Source organism: Corapipo altera, unplaced genomic scaffold (genome assembly GCF_003945725.1).
Source record: "Corapipo altera isolate COAL_440 unplaced genomic scaffold, ASM394572v1 2b, whole genome shotgun sequence".
Taxonomy (NCBI): Eukaryota; Metazoa; Chordata; class Aves; order Passeriformes; family Pipridae; genus Corapipo; species Corapipo altera.
In genome coordinates, this window is record NW_020884874.1 from 7,805,309 (window position 1) to 7,830,608 (window position 25,300).

Here is a 25,300-nt window from a genome sequence, read left to right on the forward strand (position 1 = left end):
GTTACTGTTTTGTTAGAAATTGTCTAGTTGAGACTTTTTTTTTTTTTTAATTTAGCTACTTCCGTAATTTTAAACTGTGTTTGAAACAATCCTCTCAGGAAACAGGAAACAAAAAAACTTTTAGAAAATGAAACTGCAGGACAAAATATGCAAACATAACCATCAGGGAGGGCAGCTTTTAGCAATGGCAAAAAAGATCCCCAATACAAAAGCAGCACTTAACTCAGTCTGATTTATCACACCAAAGAAGATGCTCATATGTGGTTCAGCTGAAAACATATTAAGGAAATATGCATGAAAAACCTGTCTTCAAAGTGCAAAAACCCATTTGCAAAACCAGGAAGAAGTCAGAGACACTTCGATGTAAAACTTCAGCTACAGTGTATAAGGGAAAACTTAATTTATTTCCATACCATGGCAGCTCTTTCTTAGCCATCTGCTGTTGCACAAAATGATTGAAATGTCTGAATCACTTAAATCAAACTTTAGTTTAGTTCTCAATGGGCAAATAATCTGCAGAAACACACGGAAATAATTTTAAATTGCATATTCAAGTTTTAAATTAGGTAGTTCAAGAACTTCTATTTTACATAAATAAAATCCAGTGCAACTATGAATCATTCTACCAGTAGCAAGACCCTGCAAAAAATCTTGCACATGGTTCACATAAGCTTTCAACAGATGTATTTGTGCTTGCTGAACATGACAGGGCATGTTTTATTGGTCTATTAATACATGCCTTCACTGCTTTTGGAGGAACAAGGGTGTCTGTAAATGAGTCAACAAAGCATGCCACCAACTACTTCATCATGACACTAAAAAAAACCCACATGACTTAAAAAAATTTTGAAAACTTATAATAAATTTAAATCTCTTCACATCTGTTATTTTAAATCTCTCTAGAAAAGCTTAGTATTTAAAAGAACAAAAGCAGTAAACAAACAGCATTGGCCTTCTTTCTAGCTATGCTTTTTTCCCCTCTGACACATTCTTTTCACAGATGCTCTTTACTCAAATTCCATATTTTATCCTTCCCTTTTGTCTTGCAACAGAAACATTTGTTTAAAAAAAGTGAAAACTCTGACTGCTGCACTGCTAAAAGGTGATTTACATGTCTCAAAATGCATTTGGCTTACTTCCTTTGGTAAAATTATAAACAAATCCTTTATTTTAACACACTCATAGCAGTCCAGTTGATGGACATGTGCAGTATTCCAAAACATTACTTCTCAAAGCAGGGCTGGTGACCAAACATCAAAGAACTGATACCACTTGCTACATGTAGCCTGTCCTTCCCCAGAAAACACATTTATTAGAAATACCTGGTAATTCACTACTTGGTAAAATGAGTACTTCCCACTAACGTATTTCTTTTTAAACTTGTTTTACATATTAGTTGTGCACAATTTTCACACTATTGCATCAAAAACACCAAACAGCTATTCTGGTCATCAGTGGAACATGATGGAAATGGTTTTGTCTTACATAATATCCCATTCTGACACTAACAGGAGTTCTGGCAATGCACATTTAGCATCAGCTAGATACTCTGGAGATGAGGAAAAAAAAGAAACCAAAAACCAACCAAGTGATTTCCCATAAGAGTCCCTAAGTTTTAAGATTGCAAGAATGGTCTGGCAGGTAAAGCACAAGAGCCAACACTCAAGTCCCACTCTTGATTCTGCAGTTTGACCTTGAACTTCCCTGTATATCTTGTCCTTGTTCAGTGGACTGACAAGGACATTAAAGCAACCTTCATTAATATTTGTTAAATGATCTGGAATATTAAAACAGAATATTTTTAAAAGTACGACAGTATTCTCTGAGTTAGCAAACATTTTAGAAGCCTTCAGTCTCCTAAAAGTTGGAAACAGAGCAGAGTAATGGGGGGTTTTTTCTGCTAAAAATAGATACCACAGTCAAGACTGAAGGCCAGATTAGACAACTTTGACCTTTTCATTCACTAAGGCACAAATTTTTACTTCCAAATTAGACCTAGATTCAGGAAAGGCAGATGGGACTGGGAAGAATGTCCTTTAGTTGCAGAATTTTGGTCTAAGAGGGGATTTAGAGCACAGAGCTGTAAAGGTTTATCATATCACCCCTTTCTGCTCCAACTCACAGTCCAAAATATTACCTTAATATTGATAATGCAACATCTTAAATTACAGCAGATGTTTATTACTTTGAACATGAGTGACAACCTTGACTTCGAGGCTGTGTCAAAGCCTACACCTTGTAGTTTGGACTGCCATTTTAAATAAAGATGAAAAGTTAAATATTAGCACTTTTTTTCCCCCAGTTTCAAACAGATCTAATGACTTACTATGCAGACAAGATGAAGAATGATCAAACAGAATATACTAAGATGGGATGGCTGTAGGATTGCACGTGGTTGTGCAGAGGAAAAAAAAGTGGTAATGAGCACTGTCAAATAATTATACCCATTATATATCTTCAGGGGTAAATAAGGTCAGTCTTGCTAAGTTAAATAATTCTTTCAGCTTTCCTATTGGGTCATCCAAGAAGACAAACTTCTTTTTGGGTAAACACAAGCTTAGGATGTCAGAAGAGAAAGGTTAATTTTGCAGAGTATTTTTGTATACCATCTAGGTAGACATTCAGCAAAAATCAAAACACCTTGGTGCTAAATTAGTGTATTTTATGGTAGTGAAGAGCTTTATGACAACTGCATTAAAGACATTTAACATATGAAGTACAGTTTTCCTGCCTAAAAATGGAAGGAGGGGGAAAAGGTGAGAAGATGTGTTTCTGCTTTTCCAAATTTAAGACATTCTCAGCAATGAAAATTCCTTTACTAACATCCCTATGCCCTACTCCTAAAAAGAAAAAAAGATTGACATTTGAGATTTAGTAGTGGAGCAGATTAAAGCATTTGACTTACCTCTAGGAAATGTAGTTCACATTTTTGATTCAATCAAATTGCAATTAGAGAAGGAGGGAAGACACACAAGGGATACAAATAAGACAAATAACTGATCTAGTCCATTTGGCAGACTTTGCTAAAGAGATGTTCAGGACATGAACAGGACACTGCCTCAGCAGAAAAATGCAAAGAAAGCAATAGAGATAGGTCTATCACACAACATGGAACTAAATTTCTCAGTCAACAAGGTAAAAAAAAATTAAAGTAGATCCCACACTTTGTTGTAGGTCTAATTGGAAGCCAAGCACTATCCATTAAAAAGACTAAACTTCAGACACTGTCATGTAAATTTCTCTGTTATGGCACCATACTAATTTCATTTTGAGTTAACTGGGTTCCCCTTAGGAAGGATACAGTGTACTTTCAACTCTCCTTAGAAATAGTCACTGAAACAAAATAAGTCTTGGCTATTTGTAACTGGGCCAGGGCAAGGTAAACATCATGCAGCTGCACTTAGTTTCTCTCACACTTGCCCTTGCAATCCACACATGAGGGGTGCTTCAGTAAGGTACCAGAAAACAAACAGAAAAAGAATAACTAAGAAAGAGAAAATTAGTATCTTCTGCAGTCACAGGAACCCAAGAATCCACAACATTTCTCATTTATACAGGGGCCATGGTTAAAATAAAAAGCAGTTTCATTGCTGAGATCAACCTATAGGGATTTATTTCTACACAAAATAGAGTAGGTTGGTGTTTTTTAAATATACCTGTGATCTACTTGTATTTAGAAACCTGCTTGAGTACAGAAAATAGTAAACATTCTTTCCAAAAATCTTAAAGATGTTGTCCATTTTAACATATAACCTTTAGCACATTCCTTGAGAGCAACAATGAAGGTTGAAGTTGGTTTATCCTCAGGTAAAACACAGCAGATGCAAAAGCACTGTCAAGTTCCTAACACTGCACTCCTGCCATGTTTCCATCCAGGGTTCCCTCCTGAGAGGTGCCAGAGGATGCTGGGCACATGCCATCCTCTGTGCAGAACCCAGTGAGTCGTGAGCCCCAGGCAGCTCCTGAGTGTGCCATTACTGCTGTCCTGCTGGAGGCATTTGAATAAGGTTAGTTTTAGTGACATGTCTTTGCTGCTGCAGAGCAGCAGAGACAGACACTGACCAAGGGAGCCCCCCCTGGAGCCCAGCCGCTGATAGGCACTGTCACCCTCCACTTGCCCACAGTGGTTTGGTTGGGGCAGGGGCATCAGGGCAGGCATCTATTGTAGCAGTAACCCACGAGATCAGGGTTTCCACTATTAAGGTGTTAATTTTGCTACATAATACAACTAAGCAACAGCAAACCAGAGCTGCAATTTAAGTACACAACACCTACTGAACTGTAAGATGCAGGTCTCCAAGGCAAACCAGAAGCATGAGACAACACCACTACAAGTGAATCTATCTACCTCAGTGGATTTCAAGATTGATATTCACATATACACAGTGCTCATCAGTGACTGAAAAGTTGCTTCCATAAAACCTGTAGAGTCATGGCAACTTCAAATTGTTGACTTTATTGCATGTGTTAAGACACAGTCATGGTAAATCAAAGAAAGAACTCTTTTTTTCACCAAAACTCTGCCCAAGCAAGCCTACTTCATGAATGCTCTCTAGAAGTTTCTTTAAATATTCCAGTAAAGACAATACATGCATGGTGACTTCTGGTGAAGAATATACTGCTATACTCCTAACACTTTAGGACAAAACTCAGAAGAAAGGACATGATATAAGTTTAGGATGAAGTATTTTGTAAACATCTTTGGGCTTAGAAATGACAGGTTTGACATGAAAATATTAATGATGTTGACAACATTGTAACAAATGCCTCTAACAGAACCTTGACTAGAAACCTCTGGAAGTGTTTGGAAAGACTGTAGTAAGATGTGTCTAGAGTGCCTGGTAATGACACAACATTATCTTATTAAGCACTCACAGAAATAAAATAGTCCCTCCTTGGGCATTTCTGGAAAATTCCATCAGAGCTTACAGGTGTCATAACGATGACATTCACTAGGACTACAACTACTTCTCTTCCTCCTTCTCCCTCCTTTTTAACAGATGAGAAAGCAATCATGTTTATTGTAGTCACACATTAATATCGCGAAATGCCTTGGGTATATAAATCTACTGAAATTCTTACCTCAGATGATTTTGAGTTTTCATAATATATACCTTGAACTAAGTCACCAATAGCACTTGAAATGAGTTCCACAACCTGTAAAAGAAAAGTAGAAAAAAACTTACATCTTTAATTATCACCAAATTCACTAACAAAGCTACTGGCAGATTTCCAGAGAGACAAACCACAATAACATTCCTTGCAGAAAGCTAGTTGTGAAAGACTGAAGGATTTACTAAGATTTGTTCTGCACAAGCATGATGCTGTGCCTCTGCTAAAACCTCTACAACAGTTAACTCTTCTATCAAAGTTTTAAGTTAATATAAATGAAAAGCAAGACTTGTTTTTCCTAAAGTGTGAACTATGGAGTGTATTCTCAAAAGGACGTTCACAGAAGTAATAAATCCCAGTTCATGAATATGAGACAGTACCTCATCTGGGCTTTGCTTTGTTTTGGTTTTTTTCCTGCCAAGTAAATACTTCACAATACCTCTCCCTGGGAGCTGTTAAAATTCTAATCTTCATGGCTAACACAGAAAAGTCAGAATCCATAGAAAGGTAACCTTTCAAATGTGATCATTTGGTATTCGTGTGCCCTGGGAATGCACTGTGGATGTATTTAGTGCATGGCCTGAGGCTCAGCTGTACCACATACACTGAAAGTCTGCAACATAGGAATGTTTAAATCAGATTTATCAATCTGTATTATCTTCAGGGTTCAGACTTTTTATTTTATTCAAGCAAAGCCTAAAAATCTGAACTTGATCCAGAATGTAAAACAAGCAGTCCATGGTCTCCCTGAGACTGTGGAACTACTGTACAATTTAAAGTTGCGCACATGAACTGTCTTAATTGGAACAAAATACTCAGATTTATTGTAAAATTAAATGCAGGCATTTCAAATAAGCACACCTTAAGGCTACCTTTTCAGTTGCTCACAAAGTTTTAATTTCTTGAATGTTTAATTTCCTATGCATATGAATCTGTATCTGATTCCTCTTTTTGCTTCCTAAAATTCAACATAGCTCTTATTGAATTAAAAGATTTAGTTTCAATTTTTATCATTCCTGTAACTGAAGACAAGAAGTCAAATGATAAACCCCCTAACAGAAAGATATTCTAACATTTAGGCATGCTTTATTTGATAATGAAAACACATTTGTATGATAGTTTTGAGCACTAGCAAAAAGGTTGTGTTTTCTTTTTTTTTTTTTAAACACTGGTTCATATACATATTCATATACACACAGCAAGTGCTAACTTTAGAAATGGTGCTGATTAAAAGTCATGTTTTTTCTTGCAATGCATATGGGTTAATTTGCAAGACCTACAAAAACAGCCTGGGAAAAAAAAAAAAAATCACATTGCCCTTTAGGAAATTAGATACCGAAGAAATATTGTAGCAATATGAGCTGCTAAGGAACTGAAAGGACAATGATCCTACAGTGTTACCAGATGTGTTGAGTTATTTAAGTGGGGAACAGAGAAAATGAGGGCCTTTTTTTTTTTTTAAGCAACACCCCCCCCTTTTTTTTTTAAGGTATCAGATAAGCCTTATTCCCAAATCCAGGAGGACTGAGTATCGCCAATAGGTCTATGAAAGTCTGTAACTAAATGCCCAGGATCAGATTGTATTACAGTTTATACAAGCAACATCCCAAGATTCTTCTGATGGCTAGGACACATAATACAGATCAATCACTCACTAAAAAATGTTATGGTTTGTGAAATGGTCTGAGCTCAGAGACCTACACTGGTAATACGAAGAGGAATTTACAAAGACACTGAGTCCTACTCTAAATGTCAAAGTGATAGTATGAACTTTTAACAATGCAGCTGGCTCTGGATAACTAGACCTTTTCCTCTCTTGCCTGAAACTCTAGACTGAGCAGAACCCTGTTTTGGGGTTTCTTTTTTCCATCTCTACTCCCTCTTTTTCATGGAACTCTACTCTCAAAGGCAATTTTAAATGTCTTAAAACAAGCTTGGTGAAACATTTGTGAACAACTGTATCTCCTCCTCTTATGAGTTTATAAAACATCTTAGGAGAATTACACGTCAGCTATTTAGAAGAATCTTTATATTAAATATCATTAGGCCTTTAGTGATACATTGAACACTGTATGTTAGTGAGAACTTAATACTAATATTAACTCCCTTCTTTCCATATATATATATATATATATTTTAAAGAATATTTTTTAAGGTAAATGTAAGGCCATACAGTTTACTACCAGGAATGAAATTCTAGTTTCAAGAGCACAGTGGGATGCTTGCATGAGGCTCTGTCACCTCACCTATCCTTAATCTGATCTATGAAAAGCATCTGCAGCAAAACGTCTGTGGCCTGGGGTCCTGAGCGCTGGGGAAAGAAAAGAGAAATGAGGGAACCAGGTAATTTTCCTCTGCATTCCAAAACGGCATAGAGGAAGAAAAAATATTACAGATTCAGTAGTATTCATTCAATGATACACTGTCTAGTTCTTATGTAGCACTTTTCATCACAAAATTTGAAAGCAATCAACATCCCTGTAAAATATATTTCCCACTGTTTTATATAAGGGGAAAATGGTGACAACGAACTGATTTCCCACAAAACCATACAGCATGCCAGTGGAAGAGCAGAAAACAGTATCCAAGTTATCCCCATTCTCATCGGTGCCTTTTTGCCTGACGAGTGCCCTGTTCCACTTCCCGGCATTTCTGAGAAGCAAGTCTGAGAAGCAGGAAAGAAAGGTAGATGAAAAATGAAGTGCTCTCAACTGCTTCTCTTCTCATTTGAACGTTGAGCTCCATTTTAAACAAGTTCAGAGATGGGGAAAGAGAAGAAAGGATCACCAGAATTAGTGCTTGAAAACAGCAGCAACTCAAAAGAGACCAAAGGCAGGCTATTTATAATCTCTCTTCCCACTATTTTCTACTACTCTGCATGTTTTTGAGAAGCCTGATTCCTCATGGGTACTCGAGATGAGCAGGAGTAACATCACATTGAGAGAAAACAAACTTCCACTCTATTTTTCATTTTCCACTCTGCATCAGCATCTTCCAAAGCGCTGCGTTTTCTGCTCCCCCTAGAGCGTCCACAGGGCTGGGAGTGGACCAGGGGATGACCCATTACCTGTAGGTGACAAGTGCACATGCAAGTGATTTCATAGCCTTTAAACACCTTTTGCAACAGTTTCACCAGTGTATCTTTTTTTCCCTAAGGAGGTATTACTTCAACACCTTTCTAGGGATGTGATCTATTCTGCTTTTAAACGGTCAACATAAAGGCCATCAATTTAGGATGAATACAGGGAAAAGAGACAGATTGTTAAGGCTAAAATCTCTCCTACTGTCTAGGCATACTAAGTGTATAACATGATGTAAATTCTAGATACAACCACTTGATTGCTCATTCCATAACAAGGTAGAATACATGCTCTTACCTCTCCAATTCATTCAAATATGAAATAGTCCAAAAGACTGTGGTATGTTTCAGTGCCAGAAGAGTTCTGGAGGTTTAAAGATCTTTAGGTTCCGTAGGTTTAAAGAAATTTGGTGAAACTGAATTTACCCTTTTCTGGGGTAGTAACTTATTTGTCAAAAACGCACAGCTTTAGCCCTTCAAGGTTCTTCAAATTTACTTCAAGTCTACTTTCTCGAGCTCAGAATTTCTAAATATTAATTGAAGAAATAAATCAAAACATTGGTAATTCACTTAGCTGTTCAGAAAATCACCCAGGACATTCAACCAAGCACATACCTCCCTCCTTTTCCAGAAATCAGAATTTCATGTAGTTTACTGAGGACCTCTCTATAAGACAATTCAGAGTTCAGAATTCATCATACATGATGACACAGAACAGGGCCATATTCAATGTTGCAGGTACAGCATCCCAGTTCATGCAGGGACTGCAGTTGACTGTCCTGCACAAATCAAACTCTATCTATAGAAAAAGAGGCATATTTTAATTAAAGGGAAACTTTATGTTAGAAAGACTGCAGGGAAATCACAGAATAGAAGACATTTTGGTAGAATACTTTCTTTGAAGCTACAAGATAAGATATAGACTCCATCAAGCACAGTAAAAACAATGGATTCTAGGCCCCACTCATCCTTCATGGGATTTCTAAATAACCTGGATGAAAGGACAACACTGATGCCATCAGTTTAGTAACTTGAGTCCTTTGCTCCCTTCACTTGTCTTCAAAATATTTTCTTTTAAAAGTTTACTGCAATGTAACTCCGCATATGTATCTTTTCCTGGGTTTCCTTCTAATTTAAAAAAAAAGGAATGAATTTGAGTTCCATTCAAAGAATGGTCAATTTATTTTAAATTCAGCAGCTGAAGTAGAATTGGTTACACAGATGACTCTATTTCAGAGTAGTAATATAGTGTCTCTCCAGACTCTACCAGATATTTTCAAGGGGAACATCATGGAAAGGATGAAGCTCTTGCAGGAAGACAGGAAACATTACTAGGAAGAACACAGCAATGGGTATATCTTTGTTCTTCATCCCTCATGATTTCTATTTGACAAACTTCCTTAGCTCTGCCAAATTCCTTCCAAGAAGGACCACAAGTAATTCCTTCCATCCTTATGTTGAAACTATATCCTTTCCTCACACATTTGCTATGACAGACCCTAATACTTGCTGCTGATATGTAGACTTGAAAATGTTGCAAGGCTTCCCCATACAAGTAAAGAAGAAAACTAAATAGTCAGGAAACATTAAATACACAGACAAAAATTCCTTCAACTTGAATTTCGCTTCCCACCACAAACAAGCACTTATTTGGGAAATATTTCCACTCTTAAAAATTATACAGAAAGCTCTTAAAATTAAATATTCTCCTGCATTTGACACAGAAACATTGCAACACTAGGAAGCTAAAGACAAGACTCACCAAACAGCTGAAATTGGATTTTGAATTAATCAATAATACCTTAAAAAAAAAAATTAAAAAGGGGGGGAGCAAAGACTGAAAGGAGTTCCAAGAACAGTGGAATTAAATTTTCTTTCCTGGTAATCTCAAACATCATTAGTCATACAGGGGTATGACTAAGTGTGACAGCCTACAGAATGTTTTGGGGGTTTAATGAATCCTATTGAATTTACTATTTGAAATCATCTTGAGCTTTACTATTTTTTAAAGGTGGCCCTCTCTTAGTTGAAACACACAGAAAGGACTCCTTACAATGATTTGCTTCCTAGCACGTTAAAACGTGTAGTCTAGAAGACCACATTTATTTTTTCTTCTTCTGTTAATGATGAATTAGTAGCAAAATACAATGTCCAGTGTAAATGCATCACCCAAACCCATTACTTGTTAAAAAGGTACTTCCTAGACATAAAAATAATGCTTCAAAATAATCAGCAGCAGTCAATTTGAAGATTGCTAACACTGTCAAATATCTACCTTAAGGTCAGTCTGCCTTAGGGATTTTCACCAGTGTTAAGCCACCCTTTTTGTGCTGATGCAGCACTACCTACAGAAGTGGGTTTCATTAGTATAAAGACTTTCAGTGCATAATTCAGTCATTTTCCTTAATGCCAACATAACCAACAGAAGAAATACCCCTTTCCCTTGTTTACCTCCACATGATACCTCACACAGTTTATTAATACCTTTGAAGATCCAATGCAGCAGATCCTTGCAATAAAGTACTCAACAACTGTTGTTGAGTAATCCAGGTTAGAGAAATGTGTGATTTCTTCATCTTGACCCTTTTGGACAGGGTAATTTCATTACATCTTTCCTCTTATACAAAACAGTGAATAAAGAAGGTATTGTGACTACGGGGTTCTGTAGATACAAACCCCTCCTCATCAATAAGTGATACACAGGAGCATGCCTATAAAACACTATTCCCACTCACAGTTGCAGACAACCATCAAATCAGGATATGTTCACGAATGAATTGAGCATTCAACTGAATAACACAAATTATACCTGCAAGCAGCATTAACAATTTTGCACAGTCTGTATCTGAAAAAATGTGAATCAGAAGTAATACCACTTAGCATCTGACAGATGGAATCAACTAAATGAAGCTGCAGATGTTTGTTAAGTTAACAAATCAACAACCAGAGTAGCAGCAATCAGATTCTAGACTTCAGGTGAAATGCTGTTGAATTTCAAAATGCTAATATTAACAACCAGTTACAGTGCATCCAAAGACTCAATATTCTTGCTAGCCAATAAGAAGTCAAATACATCAGCATTTTGTTTAAAAATACAATTAACTTATCTACACTACTGCTAAAATTTTATGCATTATAATATTACACTGAAACCACTCCAGGTGTAAAGGCACTTTTACTAAAAATTTTACAATGGGAAAGTTAATTTTAAAGACAAGCTTTACAGCAGTGAAAAGAAAGGAGAAGATATATAATCTATCACCCTATTTACAAGACACACCTATTTTAACCTCTCCTACAGTACAAACAGCTGTAGTGGGTTGACCCTGGCCAGATGCCAGGTACCCACTAAAGCCACTCTCTCACTCTTCCTCTGCAACTGGACAGAGGAGAGGAAAAAGAAAAACAGCTAAGGATTCATAAGTAGAGATAAGAGCTGGGAGAGGTCGGTTACTGATTCCCTTCATGGGCAAAACAGACTCAAAGTGGGGATATTACTTAAATTTATTACTAACAGGATAAGAGCCAAAGAGTGATAAATAAAACACTCTTAAAAACACCTTCCCTCACCCCTCCTTTCATGTTCTCCCTCCTCCCCCGCAGTAGTGCAGGGGGACAGGGAATGGGGATTATGGTCAGTTGTTGTTTCTGCCGCTGCTCAGGGAGAGGAGTCCTTCCCCTGCTCCCATGGGGTTCCTCCCATGGGAGACAGTCCTTGATGGACCCCTCTGGCGTGAGTCCATCTCTCGGGCAGCAGTTCTTCCCAAAGTGCTGTCCTGATGGTGTCTACTTTGTTGTTCCCACGTTCTCACTCCACCTCTTCCCTGGCTGGAGTTCCTTATGTGCAACAATCTTCTGTTCTTAAAACATGTTATCACAGAGGTGTTACTATTGCTCCTGATTAGCTTGGCCTTGGCTAGCAGCAGGAAGTCCGTCCTGGAACTGGTCGGCATTGGCTCCATGGGACAGGGGAAGCTTCTAGCAAAAGCCACCCCTGTAGCACACCCCCCCCGCTACCATCCACAGAAACCCACTACAACACCTGATGGGAAGGAATGCAGAAGAGGGAGCCGAATTCTTCTCAGCAGTGCCCACTGACAGGATGAGGCAATGGGCACAAATTAAAACACAAAATTACATCTGGACACATGAAAACAGTTTACTGTGAAGGCATCAAACAATGGATCAGGCTGCTCAAAAGGGTTGCGAAGTCTCCATCCTTGGAGATATTTAAAAGTCATCTGGACATAGCCCTGGGCAATCTGCTCTAGTTTGAGCAGGAGGTTTGGACTAGATGATCTCCAAAGGTCCCTGACAACTTCAACCATTCTGTGACACCAGTACCCGCTGGAGGAGGAACACGGATGATTTTACATACCAATAATAATAATAATAATAATAACAACAACAACTTGTCTCATCTTTAAAATAATAAAAATCAAGGCTACAAAGCTGGTGTCAAACACTCTCTTACAGAAGGGTTAAGATTACTGATTGTACTGGGAACAGATTTCCCTATGATAAATAGTTATGTTCTTGGGAGACTAAGAAAGGCCATGCAGACAATTCTTAGATTCTTATCACTGCTAATAACAGCTTGAATTGCAACTGAAAATAAAATACATTTTCGCTTTTTAAAAGTGTATTCTCTGTTGAAATCACAGTGACCTTCAGTCCTTCTGTAAAACTGTATATGTTAAATGCCTCGTCACGAAAGTCCACCTCTAGAACCAAGTATGACCTAAGACCCCATCCAGCCAAAGATGGATGTTAGTATGTGTTAAGTCCTCACACACACATGAAAAAGGCTGTTAGAGATAATATTGAGACAGTATTTTACCCAAGAGAGATCTGATTGCTTTTTATCCTACTACGCACTCTCAATAGGAATCTTACTATGTTTGAGAAACAGACTTCAGATAAAGCCAAGAAAACTGAACTATAGATCTTTGACTCCTTCAGCTATAAAGAGAATGAAGTTGACATTGCAAATATCACTCCTGGAAGACATCACTTTAGAATCATGGAATCATATTTACATGTTTTTTAAATACCTTCACGGATAGTGACTCCACCACTTCCCTGTTGCAGCCGCTTCCAATGCTTCATAGCCCTTTTAGTGAAGAAATTTCACTAGTACTCATTTCATGTACCTGCTTTATGAAAATGCATTTTCATTTTACAGTTTGTGTAGGGGTGAAAGCTATTTCGTAACGAATTCCCCCAAGATGATTATTCATGGTTGTGAAAGAAAAAGCTGCAACAAATATCTCTAAGAAAACCAGGCAGTGCCAATACCTATTCTAAGTAAGTGGTGAATGAAGCAGCAGAACTGCTGGCTCTTGAGAGTCCTTTCTCACAGTATACAAGTCACACAGAATAAAACATCATATATCCAAAAGTTTTAATTCGTTCAATTTCTTAGAATAAAAATTTATTTTCTTTTGAATATCTATTTGCTATATATTCTGGCAGTGATCTTGGATACAGCCTCTTGTTAACAGTTAAACAAATATTAAATACAGCCACTTTTTACTGTTCGTCTAAAACCTTTGAAAGGCAATTTCTCTGAAAATTGAGGAGGTTCACCCTAAAAAAAAACAACCAAAGAACACAACAACAAAAAACCCATAAAAAACCCCTTTCTTCCATAATTTGGCCTTAACACTCAATTAAATTGATTTACATATATATACACATATATATACGCACCTGTAATATGCACCTATTTATCTCAAAGCCTGCAAATATTTTGACTTCTAAGATATTTGTCTTCACCACTAGACAACTGACAATTTAGTGTCATACATTGTGGTGGTTTGAGACCCCTCAAAAATCCAATTTCTGAGTTTGAGCCCCCCTCCCCCAATTTGCTTCAGTGTAAGAGGGTTTTCAGACAAAACACAGCTACTCAGCATAGGGGGAAGGGGAAAATACTTACAAGGTTTATTCACATACATATATATAGGTAACAACTTAAATATTTTTTTCATGATGAAATAATATATTTACATTAGATTAAATTTCCCTTTTTCTTCAACAAGAGTTCAGGAAGAAAAGAGAAAAGTCCTTTTGTCACCTTTCAGGTCACAGTTCCTTCAAATTAGTTTCTGTGGTATTAGTTAGTGCCCTTTATTTTTAAGGCAGCAGATTTGAGTATTGTAGTTAGAATTTTTCTGTTCTTATTTTATGAAAATCCCAGTCCCTCGAGCTTGAACCTTTGGGGGACTTCCTTGGAGACTTTCACTCTTTTTCTCTGGTGCTGCTGCATTTCTGAATTCCCTTCAAATGGAAGTCCACCCCTCTTTCCAAAAGAGGGTCTCTAAAAGGGGTTTTGGGGAGATTTAATTCAGTCTTACCCCCAAAACAGTCTTCATTGAGTTTCTTTGTTCTGTTGCCAGCTCTCTCTCTCTCCTTGCAGGACATCTCTCTGTGTCTTTGAGCCTGGCTCCGTGCCATCTCGCTGCTGCTGGCTATTTTTCTGCCTTTCAGCCACTGCTGTCTCTGTTCAGCTCTGCAAGCAGCGGTCTTCTTCCCCACCCCCCCGCACAGAGGAGGGGAAGAAGGTGCGATCCAGGGGTCTCTCTGATTCTTTTGGAGTCCCCCTCGATCACCAGCCTCAGGGGGGGCTCCACTCAGCTACTGTACTACTCCCTCCTCATGGCTTCACAACATGGCTACAACTGTTACAACTACCTCAACTTCCTTCTCTTCTGGCCTGTGCCATGTGTTGATTTTTACAGTAGTGAAACGTAGCTTGTGATTGGCCCTGGTACACCAGAAACACCACCCCCCGGGGTTAACCACTTTTTTCTAACTCCAGGGAAAAACACTTTTTTATCCCAGGACATACATTAAGGGAGTAAACATAAGAAGGATGGACACCAACCACCCAGAATAGACTTCTCAGCTTTAGCTTTTATCTTGAGATGTCGAATGACTTTTGACTTTCATTGAAATCAGCCTTTCTTCAGTTTCTTTAAATTAGTTTTCATTTTCTTCTTCATTGATGCTCAGTCATCTCTGAAAAGCCCTCTCTCCTTCATGTACAGATAGCATATTTGTATTTTCCAGACCATTCTGCTAACTACAATGAGGCAAACCATAGTTCTCTCAGAAAAAGAACTACTTAACCACATGTTAGAGGCAGCAGTGCAGTTTTCCTCTGAGGAAGACAATATTTACCTGGAATAATGAGGGGCGTTTCATTCAAGAACTCAAGCAGTAACATTGACTTTGGTCTGCTGGGCAGACCAGAGAAGCAGAAAGACGTGTCTGCTACGATGACGAAGGCAAATTCAGATGCAAATTGAGGAAATTGTTAGTGAGAGAATTTAGGGGCAAGATCATTAAATGGACTTTGTGCAAACCACTATAAAAATCTTAAGTAAGCTACTGAAAAAACCTCCCAAATCAGTGGAAAACTTCTTCCTGAGACATTTACTTTCTCAGTCAACATGACATTGAGACAGAACCTGAAACACTCATAATTCTGTTCTCAATAGCACCATGCCTTGATCCTTTCAAAATATTCTCACAGTATATTTTTGGGAAAGACTTTAATCTAGACTTGAAGATTCAATGATACCTATGATCATGTATTCTGCTATCAGTCTCAGTTTCAGTCCTTCCATGTTCTGCAGCAGTCATTCTGCTACAAGGCCCTGTTTTTAAGTCACACATGTCCATAAGGGAAGTGGCAGAAATCACTCCTTTTTTTTAAAAACTATTTTTTCATGCAGAAGTGGAAGGACAGAAAACAGCCTGAAATCTAAACAAATTTTTCCAGCAGTGCCATGGCCAAAAACCACAGAAAAGTATACTCTTCCAATACAGACTTATACTAACCGCAGTGGAGTCCAACTTTGGGAAAGCTTAACATAAGCGTTAGCTTTAAAAACCAGTACAGGTGCAACGGGTCACTAAGGTGAAGGATAAATCTATTTGAGGAATGTAGTGATTAGGAATTAATGCAAAGTTAAGCAGTTTTAATCTCAAAACTGACACTCATTGCAATGCAACAGAACTCTTATAGATCTAAATGGAGACTGTTTCTAACATATTATCACAATTACAGATTAAGTATAATTATTAGAATTTCAATTAAATTAATAAGTTAATAAGCTGTGTCACCTAATCCTCTAATTTAACTTCTCTAAAAGATTACTTTTCAAATATATAATGACAGCCATTAAGGTAATGAAATTTTCTAAATATTTAATTATATTACCAGTTATACATAGCAAAAGTGAAATAGGAAAAACCCAGTAAAATATGCAGAAAACTGAATTTGTATTTTATTTTAGGGGCTATAAATTTACTTCTTGCGAACAATGGCAGAAGATACACTTGCTAAGAAACTGTTCCACTGACACAAGCATCAGAAGAGACAATGTTAGATTCACTGGCATCATTCTAGAATTTTATCATCATCAACATCACAAAAACTGTTGCCTCTAATGACAGCAGAAATATTAGACAAAAGTTTTATGGTAGTAGTGTGGGAAAAATTTGAAGTGTTGAGTCCAAAAGATTTTAACCTTTTATCTCTAACACACAAGGGTTTTTTCCCCTCATGCTTAAATACTTTTATCAACTATTATAAAAAGTGCCTTTTTTTTTTGCTACCAAAGGAACTTCACATGACTGTCAATAAAACTTCAGAAAAGAAATCTTCTTATTTAAAAATGTTTGAGAACATCATGCAGAAAAAAACAGTATAAGTCCATTAAATGGACATAAACTTTCTTTCAATTACATTTTGCAGTAAACTAAAACTAAACTTACCTCTCAGAAATGTATGCACATTAGTAAATTTCGGTGCAGTCTAAAAGTAATAATTAAAACAAATAACACTTTTCTCCATTATGATTCATATATGAATCAATTATAAATTTGTCAGTACTGAAAGTGTGTTTGCATTCTCCAATAAAATCTATGCTAAGTTGTATGACAATATTCAGTATATATCTCAGTATTTTAAGATACAGAACTGTTTACTTGGCGTTGCCCAAAGAAGAGCTTTGATATGTAATAATTCAATCATGTTGCCTTATGTCATCACATATTAGGGTAAAGGCTCAAAAACATAGGATTTCTTCCTTGGTTTTCTTCTCCCCCAGTATCCAGACAAAGCAGTGTTTCTTAAGTGTACTTTTCCATAAATTAGTTCAGAGCTCTTTAAACTTACCTGTATTTTCCAGTAATGTCTGTTTTTGAGACATGCCCCTGTGGTACTCTAAAATACTAAATTAAAATAAAAATACTCATCAATAGAGATACTATCCTACTCCCCATCTTGTCCAGTACATCATCATCAAACAGTGCCTCAGAGGAAGGTACCGTAAGACAGACATGACAAAGTACTTCAGAAAAGCTCCTTATTCTGTTTTCTATAAAAGAATTTGAAGGTTGTAACCACAGTTCAAGATAAGTAAAGTTCAATGTACATTTAGATTGTTGCAATAGGAAGATATAAGAAGACTCAAATGACTAGCTTACTGATGTTTATGCAAACAAAAGGCTTATTTCATAAACAACACATTTATGCCTTTAGGAATACATAAACTTAACATAAGGAAATGCATCCACTATATAAGTACTGCATCTGGGCTACTGTTTATTTATAAACAAATAATACTTAATAAAACAATGCTCTATAATGTGATCTGTCAGAGCTGTGCATTGGCAGACAAGATTTTTAAATTCAATTCTAAGCTTTCAGGCTGCAGATTTTGAAGGGTTTCCATGAAGAGTTTAATTATTTCAATGAGACCTCACTGAATTATGCTGGGAAAAATAGTCAGTTCTTAAGATTTCAGTAAGAACTATGGAGAACACTATCACTACATGTATTTCAGGTTTTTGGGCTAGGCTTTTTCTTCTTCTTTTGGGGGGTTTTATTTTTTGTTTTGGATATGCTGGGTTTGTATGGTTTTATTTTGGTTGTTTGGCTGCTATGTGGGTTTTCTTTCTTTAAATACAAAGGGATGTCTTCTTATCAGTTTTTGGAGTTGAAAGTAATGCATTTACAGATTATTTTACTATTTTCTAGGCACTGCACTACAATGCATTATTTCAGCCATCTGAAAGTTCTGCGCACCACTGTCTTCAGAGTGTGAAAGCATCAAAACTGGTCATAATTACATCTTTTAAGCATCCTATCTATAGTTTCATAAGACAACTAATGATTCAGGTGTGCTAGGAAGTACCAGCTTTAATGCTGCAACAGATTTCTTCCAAGTTATCTATTATAAACCCTGAAAAAGCACATTATTTGATAATACCATGGTCACTATGCACACATGACTGTGGAAAAATGCCTGTATTGCACATCTGGTTGACAGGTGACAAAAATGCCAATTAATATTTGTTACTTTTGCTATGTTTGCATCTGAAAGCCAGTCTAAAAATATTGCAAGAAGTGAAGGTTACTCATGCAGAAATCAAAGACAAAACTAACGCTTTTTGCTACCAGAGCCAAAGAAGGACTTTCATTCAAAAAATTTGCTCTTAGCAGCTTCATCCCCATATCCTTGGCTAGGCAAAGCAAGATAACAAATGTTAAGATATATTACCTTCAGATGGCAACAAAGAACCAACTGTTAGAGATATCATTTTACACTTCTTAATAATTCATTCACACATTTATTTAAAACTGCTTATGTTCACATATCCCACAAGATAGCTGGGAGGTACCCTATTTTGTTAGGCAAACATAATTTACTCTTCCATCACTCCCACTACATGTTTACAACGACTTTCACAAATATCTTATCATGATCCTAGTATCAGAAGACTGTAACCTCAAAATGAGAAGGCCTACCAAAATAACCTTGTCATCCCATTTAAACACACCCCAATTCAACAAATCATCACACTACCACACATTATGGCATTGTTAAGTAGCAAAACAAAACAAGTCTTTCCTAGTCAAAGGCTCCCCCTTCCACTGCTGATATACCACCCACTAAAAGATCCCAACCCAATTCATCTTTAGGCTCAATTCTGTTCTAAAATCCATGGATTAGCAATATTCAATCTACTGCAGGATGCGGTTCTGAAGTAAGGTTTTAACCACATAATTTTCAATAACATAATTTATCACCACAATTCACAGGCCAAGAAGAGCCACCATCCAAATGTTAGTTTATATAAGGTAACCAAAAAGTTATCATGAATGTACAAAAGTATTGTAAATACATGTGACCTGATCAGTCTAATGCTTTGCAGCTGTAAGGTTTTTGAAGAAATTACTGTTAATTTTCAAAAGTTTTTATTATCTGAATAAATGTAGAACTTTGCCAGGATTACAAAAGCATAGTACGCAGATGCATCTGCCCATCAATACTTAAAGCCTCAGCTGACACCAACTTTGTATTCATAATTATTGTATCATAACTTCACAGAGTAGAAAATGACAATGCTTTCCTCTGAATTGTTATGTATCCAAAAGACAAAGATAAATAAGAATTTATCTTACAGGAGGCTTCCTAACTCAACATTTCAAGAAATCTAGAATCCTTGAACCTCAGAGATTAAAAAACATAAAGGTCAAAAGATCACTCCAAACCCTTCTTTTGCATAACTTTAGCAAACATATGAGAGGTAGGGGAACTAGTTTAAAAGAAAACCCCCAAAAACACAAACATTGAGCCTTGATTCTTGTTAATATCATTACAGTTATATTCCACAACAGTAGCAAGAAGAGGAAAATTACTACGAATTAACAACAATTCCTATATTTAATGTTATTTAAAAATCAAAGTGTTACCTAAGGCAATTACCTTGCAGCCTTTTAATATCTACAGGGAAAAGCCTAAGGGAAAATAATTGACTTTGCTAATTTTACCCTTGGCAATTATAAAATAGCTCTGCATTTCATTACGACTACAGAATTTCATGTCTAATTGTCAGCCCCGAGAGAAGCACAGAGATAAATGCATCATACACAAGCTCAGACGAGTTTAACAGCACAATAAAATTATCTTGGTAGCAGTGAGTTCAGTTAATGTTAAAACCCGTTTTAATTTAAATTCTGGTCTATGCACGTCTATGGAGGTTATAGCACACCATGGTCACTACCATGTACGATACGATGCTGCTCATTCCATTAGCCAATTTGCTAAATGCCAGCAAAAGAAGTAGTACTGTGATTTTTACCTTTTACATCACAGAACACAAAACATTATGAAGGAAAGAAGTCACAGTTATTTCACACTGCTAAAAAACAGATGCCAGATTCGAAAATTTATCATTTACAAAAGAATAAATACAGTATGTTTAAATCATTGCACCTGTCAAGAGATTTCTATAGCTTGTACTTCAATTTTTCTTACTGTGCTAGTAGGGTTAGACACATGAAAAAGAATCATTTACTAAGTCAATCAGTTTCCATAATGGCATCCCACTTATCGTATGTAGAAGCTACGAAAGTATTTAGATGTCAGAAAAATGAAAAAAAGTGCTAAAATGTTTTGGCAGAATTTTCCAACATGCAGTATAATGACTGCTTTTAAAAAAAAAATTATTTCTTGTGCTTCATTTCACTGTAGGCTTGCTTCCTGGCAAGTCTTCAGGGATAATACATTCCTGCTGCAGCACTCACTTATGTACTAAATGCAAAGTAATAGGTGCTATGTTTTATAAAAGTTTCCTCTCATGTTGAAACAAAAAATTGATGTAGGGGTTAAATCCTTTGGTCTCTCTTGACAATCCTACAAAGTACTAAAAAAAATGAATTTATACAAATCAATAATAATTAGTAAAATCAACTGCACCCCATTTTGGTTATGGTACGCACTATTTAAAACTATTTTTTTTAGTTCTTACTACCAGTTGTCACCATAATGGCTTAACCTACTATTCCAGTAGATTGACATCTAATTTTCTGTCTCTTCTCTTGAACCTCAGCTCTGTGTTAGAAAACGATACCACTTCTGAGAGAAACTGTCACACTCATGATCAAAGGAGTGCAGAAATACTCAACTACCACCATGAGGAAACTTAGCATAAGAATCTAAAAAAAATAGACTCCTTAAAATCATGATTACAACTATGCTGATTATTGACAGCTGCACAGGACAAACATTTATTTTACATTATGACATGGCAGCAATCTTCAAATGTATAAAAAGTACCTCTCCAAAAAAGTACTGTTTCCTGTTTCTACTGGAATGGCACATGAAGCTCTTCAACCATGCATGTTAGTCTAGCCATATTAGACTGGCACAGGGATGTCCAGGATTCTCTCCACCATGGGAGGTTTTAAGAACAAGCTCGACAAATGCATGTCAAGAATGGTTTGGAGTAGCTGATCATACCTGGCAAAAAGAAGAACCAACTAGAGAGATGATCTCTTAATGTCTCCATCAGTCTCATTTTCTAAGATAATATGTAGATACAATTTGTTTCTCATTAAAAACATCTTCCTGTAAAGTTTCAAACAGTTTGTATGAGCAACTGGATTGCAGCTGTCCTGTAGAAGCCAGTACCTATACAGTAATAGGGCAGTCCAATATGCAGGGACATCCAAATGCCTAACAAAGTAATTTTATTAAGAGCAAAAAGTCACCTCAGACAAAGCAATAAAGCCTTTTCCCCCAAGAATTTTCTAAGACAGCAAACCTTTCACAAAGCACAAGGTAAAAGAAAATAACAGACCAAATATGTCTTCAGCTGGCAGTTTGCCAGTGGCATTGTAGCCTGACATGTCATAAAGATGCCACTGCATGTATCTTCAATTCACCAAAGTAACCACTCACCCATTACTACAGTGCTTCAGAATGTGTACTAAAGATATCACCACAGTAATTCCATAGGAGAGCAGTAAACATGTTCACAGCAGCAGCAGCCTGTCAATCCATCTACAGCTATATTGTAAGTATGCTGATTTTTAAATGATGCTCCATATATACATACATAACTGCTGATTTCTTCATATAGATTCACTCATAGTTAGTTACTTGCTCTGGCAGTAAAATCTTTTTCTTTTTACCTTGGTGTTCTGCAACTGCGCAAGGCTCGTGCAAGCATTTGCTAGGAGAAAATCTCCACTCAAAACAGCCATTTTATTTCCAAACTGCATATCCTTCAGTGGGCCGTCACAGGACTTGAGCTCACCAATGTTTACTATACCACGATGCACCAGGAAAGCAGTGTGGATCAGCTCCGTAATCTCAGCCAGACTTCTTTGACTGAAAGAAAGAAAGAAAAAGGACAATTATTTTGATGCTATGAATAGAGATTCTTAAAGAAAATGGACAACCAACCACATGTACTAAACAGGTATTTTATGAATTATTGTGTAGCTCTTCTATCTACTGCTAGAAGCCACAACTGGGAGGTGTTAAGCATAGAGAACTGTCACTAAGTACTTCCAGGTAAGCAGCTACCCTTTGTTTGAATTCTAAAGCAAAATAATCCCTACAGTCCTCATGGTGCTTTCTTCTTTTGTTTTGTCTACCAGAAGCTTGAGGGACACTGACATGAGGAAAATGACAAGCAGAAAGTACTGATGGGAAGGAACAAAGGATGTATCAGCAGGGGAACTGCAAGCAAGCCAATATGAACACCATAAGAATGCTGCAGTCAATGACTGCTCAAATTAGTGTTTAATTAATAATAGGATACCTTGCAGTTCAATACGACCAAGGGGGAAGAGTGCAGGCAGAAGAAAAACAGTTGAACGTTTTAAAACTGTGTACTAATGATTTTTCACTGATTGTTTCAGTCAAAAGCAGCTAAAGCAACTGTCCAGCAAATCCCTGTGAGAGGCTTTCCACAGAGCTTATTCCATAGAGGCTTGCCCTCTATTTTGATTTTTTTGGAAAAGGCATGAAAAGAGTCATTAGCACAGCCCTCTCCTCCCACAGTCCAACCCTGTAGCCCCAGACAGTTAGTGACTGTCACTCCAAGGAGCCCAGAGATGTGACCTTAGCTCAGAACTACAACGAGGTGTTGAACCGACATAACTGAGCAGGACAGGGAGAGAGAGGAACAGAGCCATGCACTGGAGTATCCTTTTAACACTGTAGACCCAGACACACACAGGAACCCCCCCTTATGAAATCTGCAGCATATTCACATCTTTTCTGACTCAAGCAGTTCCCTTCACGCCATGGAGACTTCACATATGAGCAAAAACACAATTCATGCCCTCAACTAAACAGATGACTAAAGGCAGTTCCAAATAATTACAACATAGAACAAAGGCATGTTATGCTTCCTGTGCTTATTCAAAAGTGGCCTAGCGCTGATTCATTGAGTAACCAAATTGCTCCTAACCTTCACATATGCATATACCTGCTGATACATGCTCAGGTTAGATTCTGCCTCAGTACCAACATAATACTGAGTAAATTAATTCTCTTTCCTCTGGACAGTGCAGATGTGTTGCAACTGCCCCACACCATATTAATCTAAAGTAACCTTCTGCCCCAGATATATGTGACCTGTGAAGAGCCCCAGCAGCAATTGTTTCAGGCCAGTGATCTGTGCCAATTAGCAAGAGAGAAGAGCCAAGAGAGTCACATGGCCTGGGCAGGCATGCAAAACGCAGATGAGCTTGGGGGAGAGGATAAATAGAGGTTCCCGATGTATTTTGTCATGCACAAAAAAACTAAGCTGTTTTCAAAGCTGCCTGTCTAATTCACAATTTTTGGCTCCAAGAAAAGAAAAAGAATCCAAAAACCAAACAGCTAGCCATTCTCCATGTAGACAATAAAACTGAAGGTTGATGCTGCTTTTCAAAGAGGTGAGGGAGAAACTCACACAACCCAGCTGCAGTATTGTAATCACACTTGCCTCAGCTCTAACAAAGGGTTAATAAAATTTCAACCTCCAAGAAAAAGACTAACAAGACATCCTGATGTTCCTGCTGTCATTGTCGGGGCAGCCCTTGGAGGATATGTCCATATCAATTCGGTTTATCAGATGGACAGCTGATCAACATTAAACAGACTTGCTCTGGGCAGATTGAGCCGAGCTACCTGTTACGAATAGCAATGAGAGCCCTCTGCTCCCTGCTGCCGAGCTCTGCCATTTCCGACTGCCGTAGATCCCAGGACATATGGGGATCCCTAGTGACGAGCACATAAAGCTGCAGCTAACTCAAGCGATGGCTCATTTCCCCCAGCTGAAAGCAGGCATTAATATCCTGAGGAGACCAGGCCTGCCTCTGTGACCCCCAACTATTGAAGCAAAACGACGACTGTCCTATTTCTTCGTTTAATAAGCTTTTAATGAAGGAAATAAAAATCCCCTCTTTGACTTCAGCATCGCTCTTCATGAAAAGGTTATACAAATACATCACCGTCATGCTTTCCAAATGCTCAGGATCTGGATGTTTTCATTTCTTTTTATATAATTCGTTTGTTCTCCAAGAGGTATTCATATTATTTGTGCTAACAAGAACCATATTACGCAGATAATCTGTGCCTAATTCTGATCTTACACACTGCTCTTCCACCCTCTCTCCCTAGCAAACTAAAAATACAAGAATCAAAGCTACCGCAGAAATCCCAGGCAATGCATTTCTGAATGTTTTTTGTGATAATTTCCATAACACCCAGGCAGAATAAGAAGTCCATGGTGCTGCTGTGGATACAGGAGGATCCTTGACATGACTTTGTAAAGGCCAGTATCCAAAAAACAAACACCGCTATTACGAAGTTGCTATTGAATGGCTAAAGCAATACTACATACAGCTTTCTCGATCCAGAGTACAATTCAGTGACTAAATAATTTCATATCTGAAAGCAGCCAATCCTAAAATACAAAAAAAATAATGTTTATGCAATGCTGGACTTAGAAACAGGGCGATGAGATTACAAACTCTGACTGCTTCCATCCTGTTCCCACTCCAGAGCCCACATTCACACAAGAAGTGGCTGCCACAAGAATTACCTACATAGCAAAGGAGAACTGACAAAATAGTCAACATTTTTAAACACACTAAATTCCTAAATGGAAGCAGGCTAAGAATCAGGAAAACTTTTTCACCAAATGCTAACACACTTCCACGCCTTTCACCTCTGAAGCAAGAAGGTCTTGCAAATCACCACCAAATGCCCCAGAGACTCCACTTTCAGGCATCAAGTTTTAAGAGAT

At 37.4% G+C, this 25,300-nt stretch overlaps 1 protein-coding gene across 1 annotated transcript in view; it reads right to left on the minus strand.

Moving 5' to 3' along the window:
• The window catches only part of PDSS2 (decaprenyl diphosphate synthase subunit 2), a 120,172-nt gene that overhangs the window by 22,698 nt on the left and 72,174 nt on the right, over window positions 1–25,300 (minus strand). Inside the window, exons 3-4 of the mRNA XM_027634198.1 lie at window positions 22,188–22,386; window positions 5,083–5,157 (exon numbers count right to left, since the gene is read on the minus strand). Of these exons, the coding sequence (XP_027489999.1) occupies window positions 5,083–5,157; window positions 22,188–22,386 (274 nt within the window). The remainder of the gene's footprint in view (window positions 1–5,082; window positions 5,158–22,187; window positions 22,387–25,300) is intronic.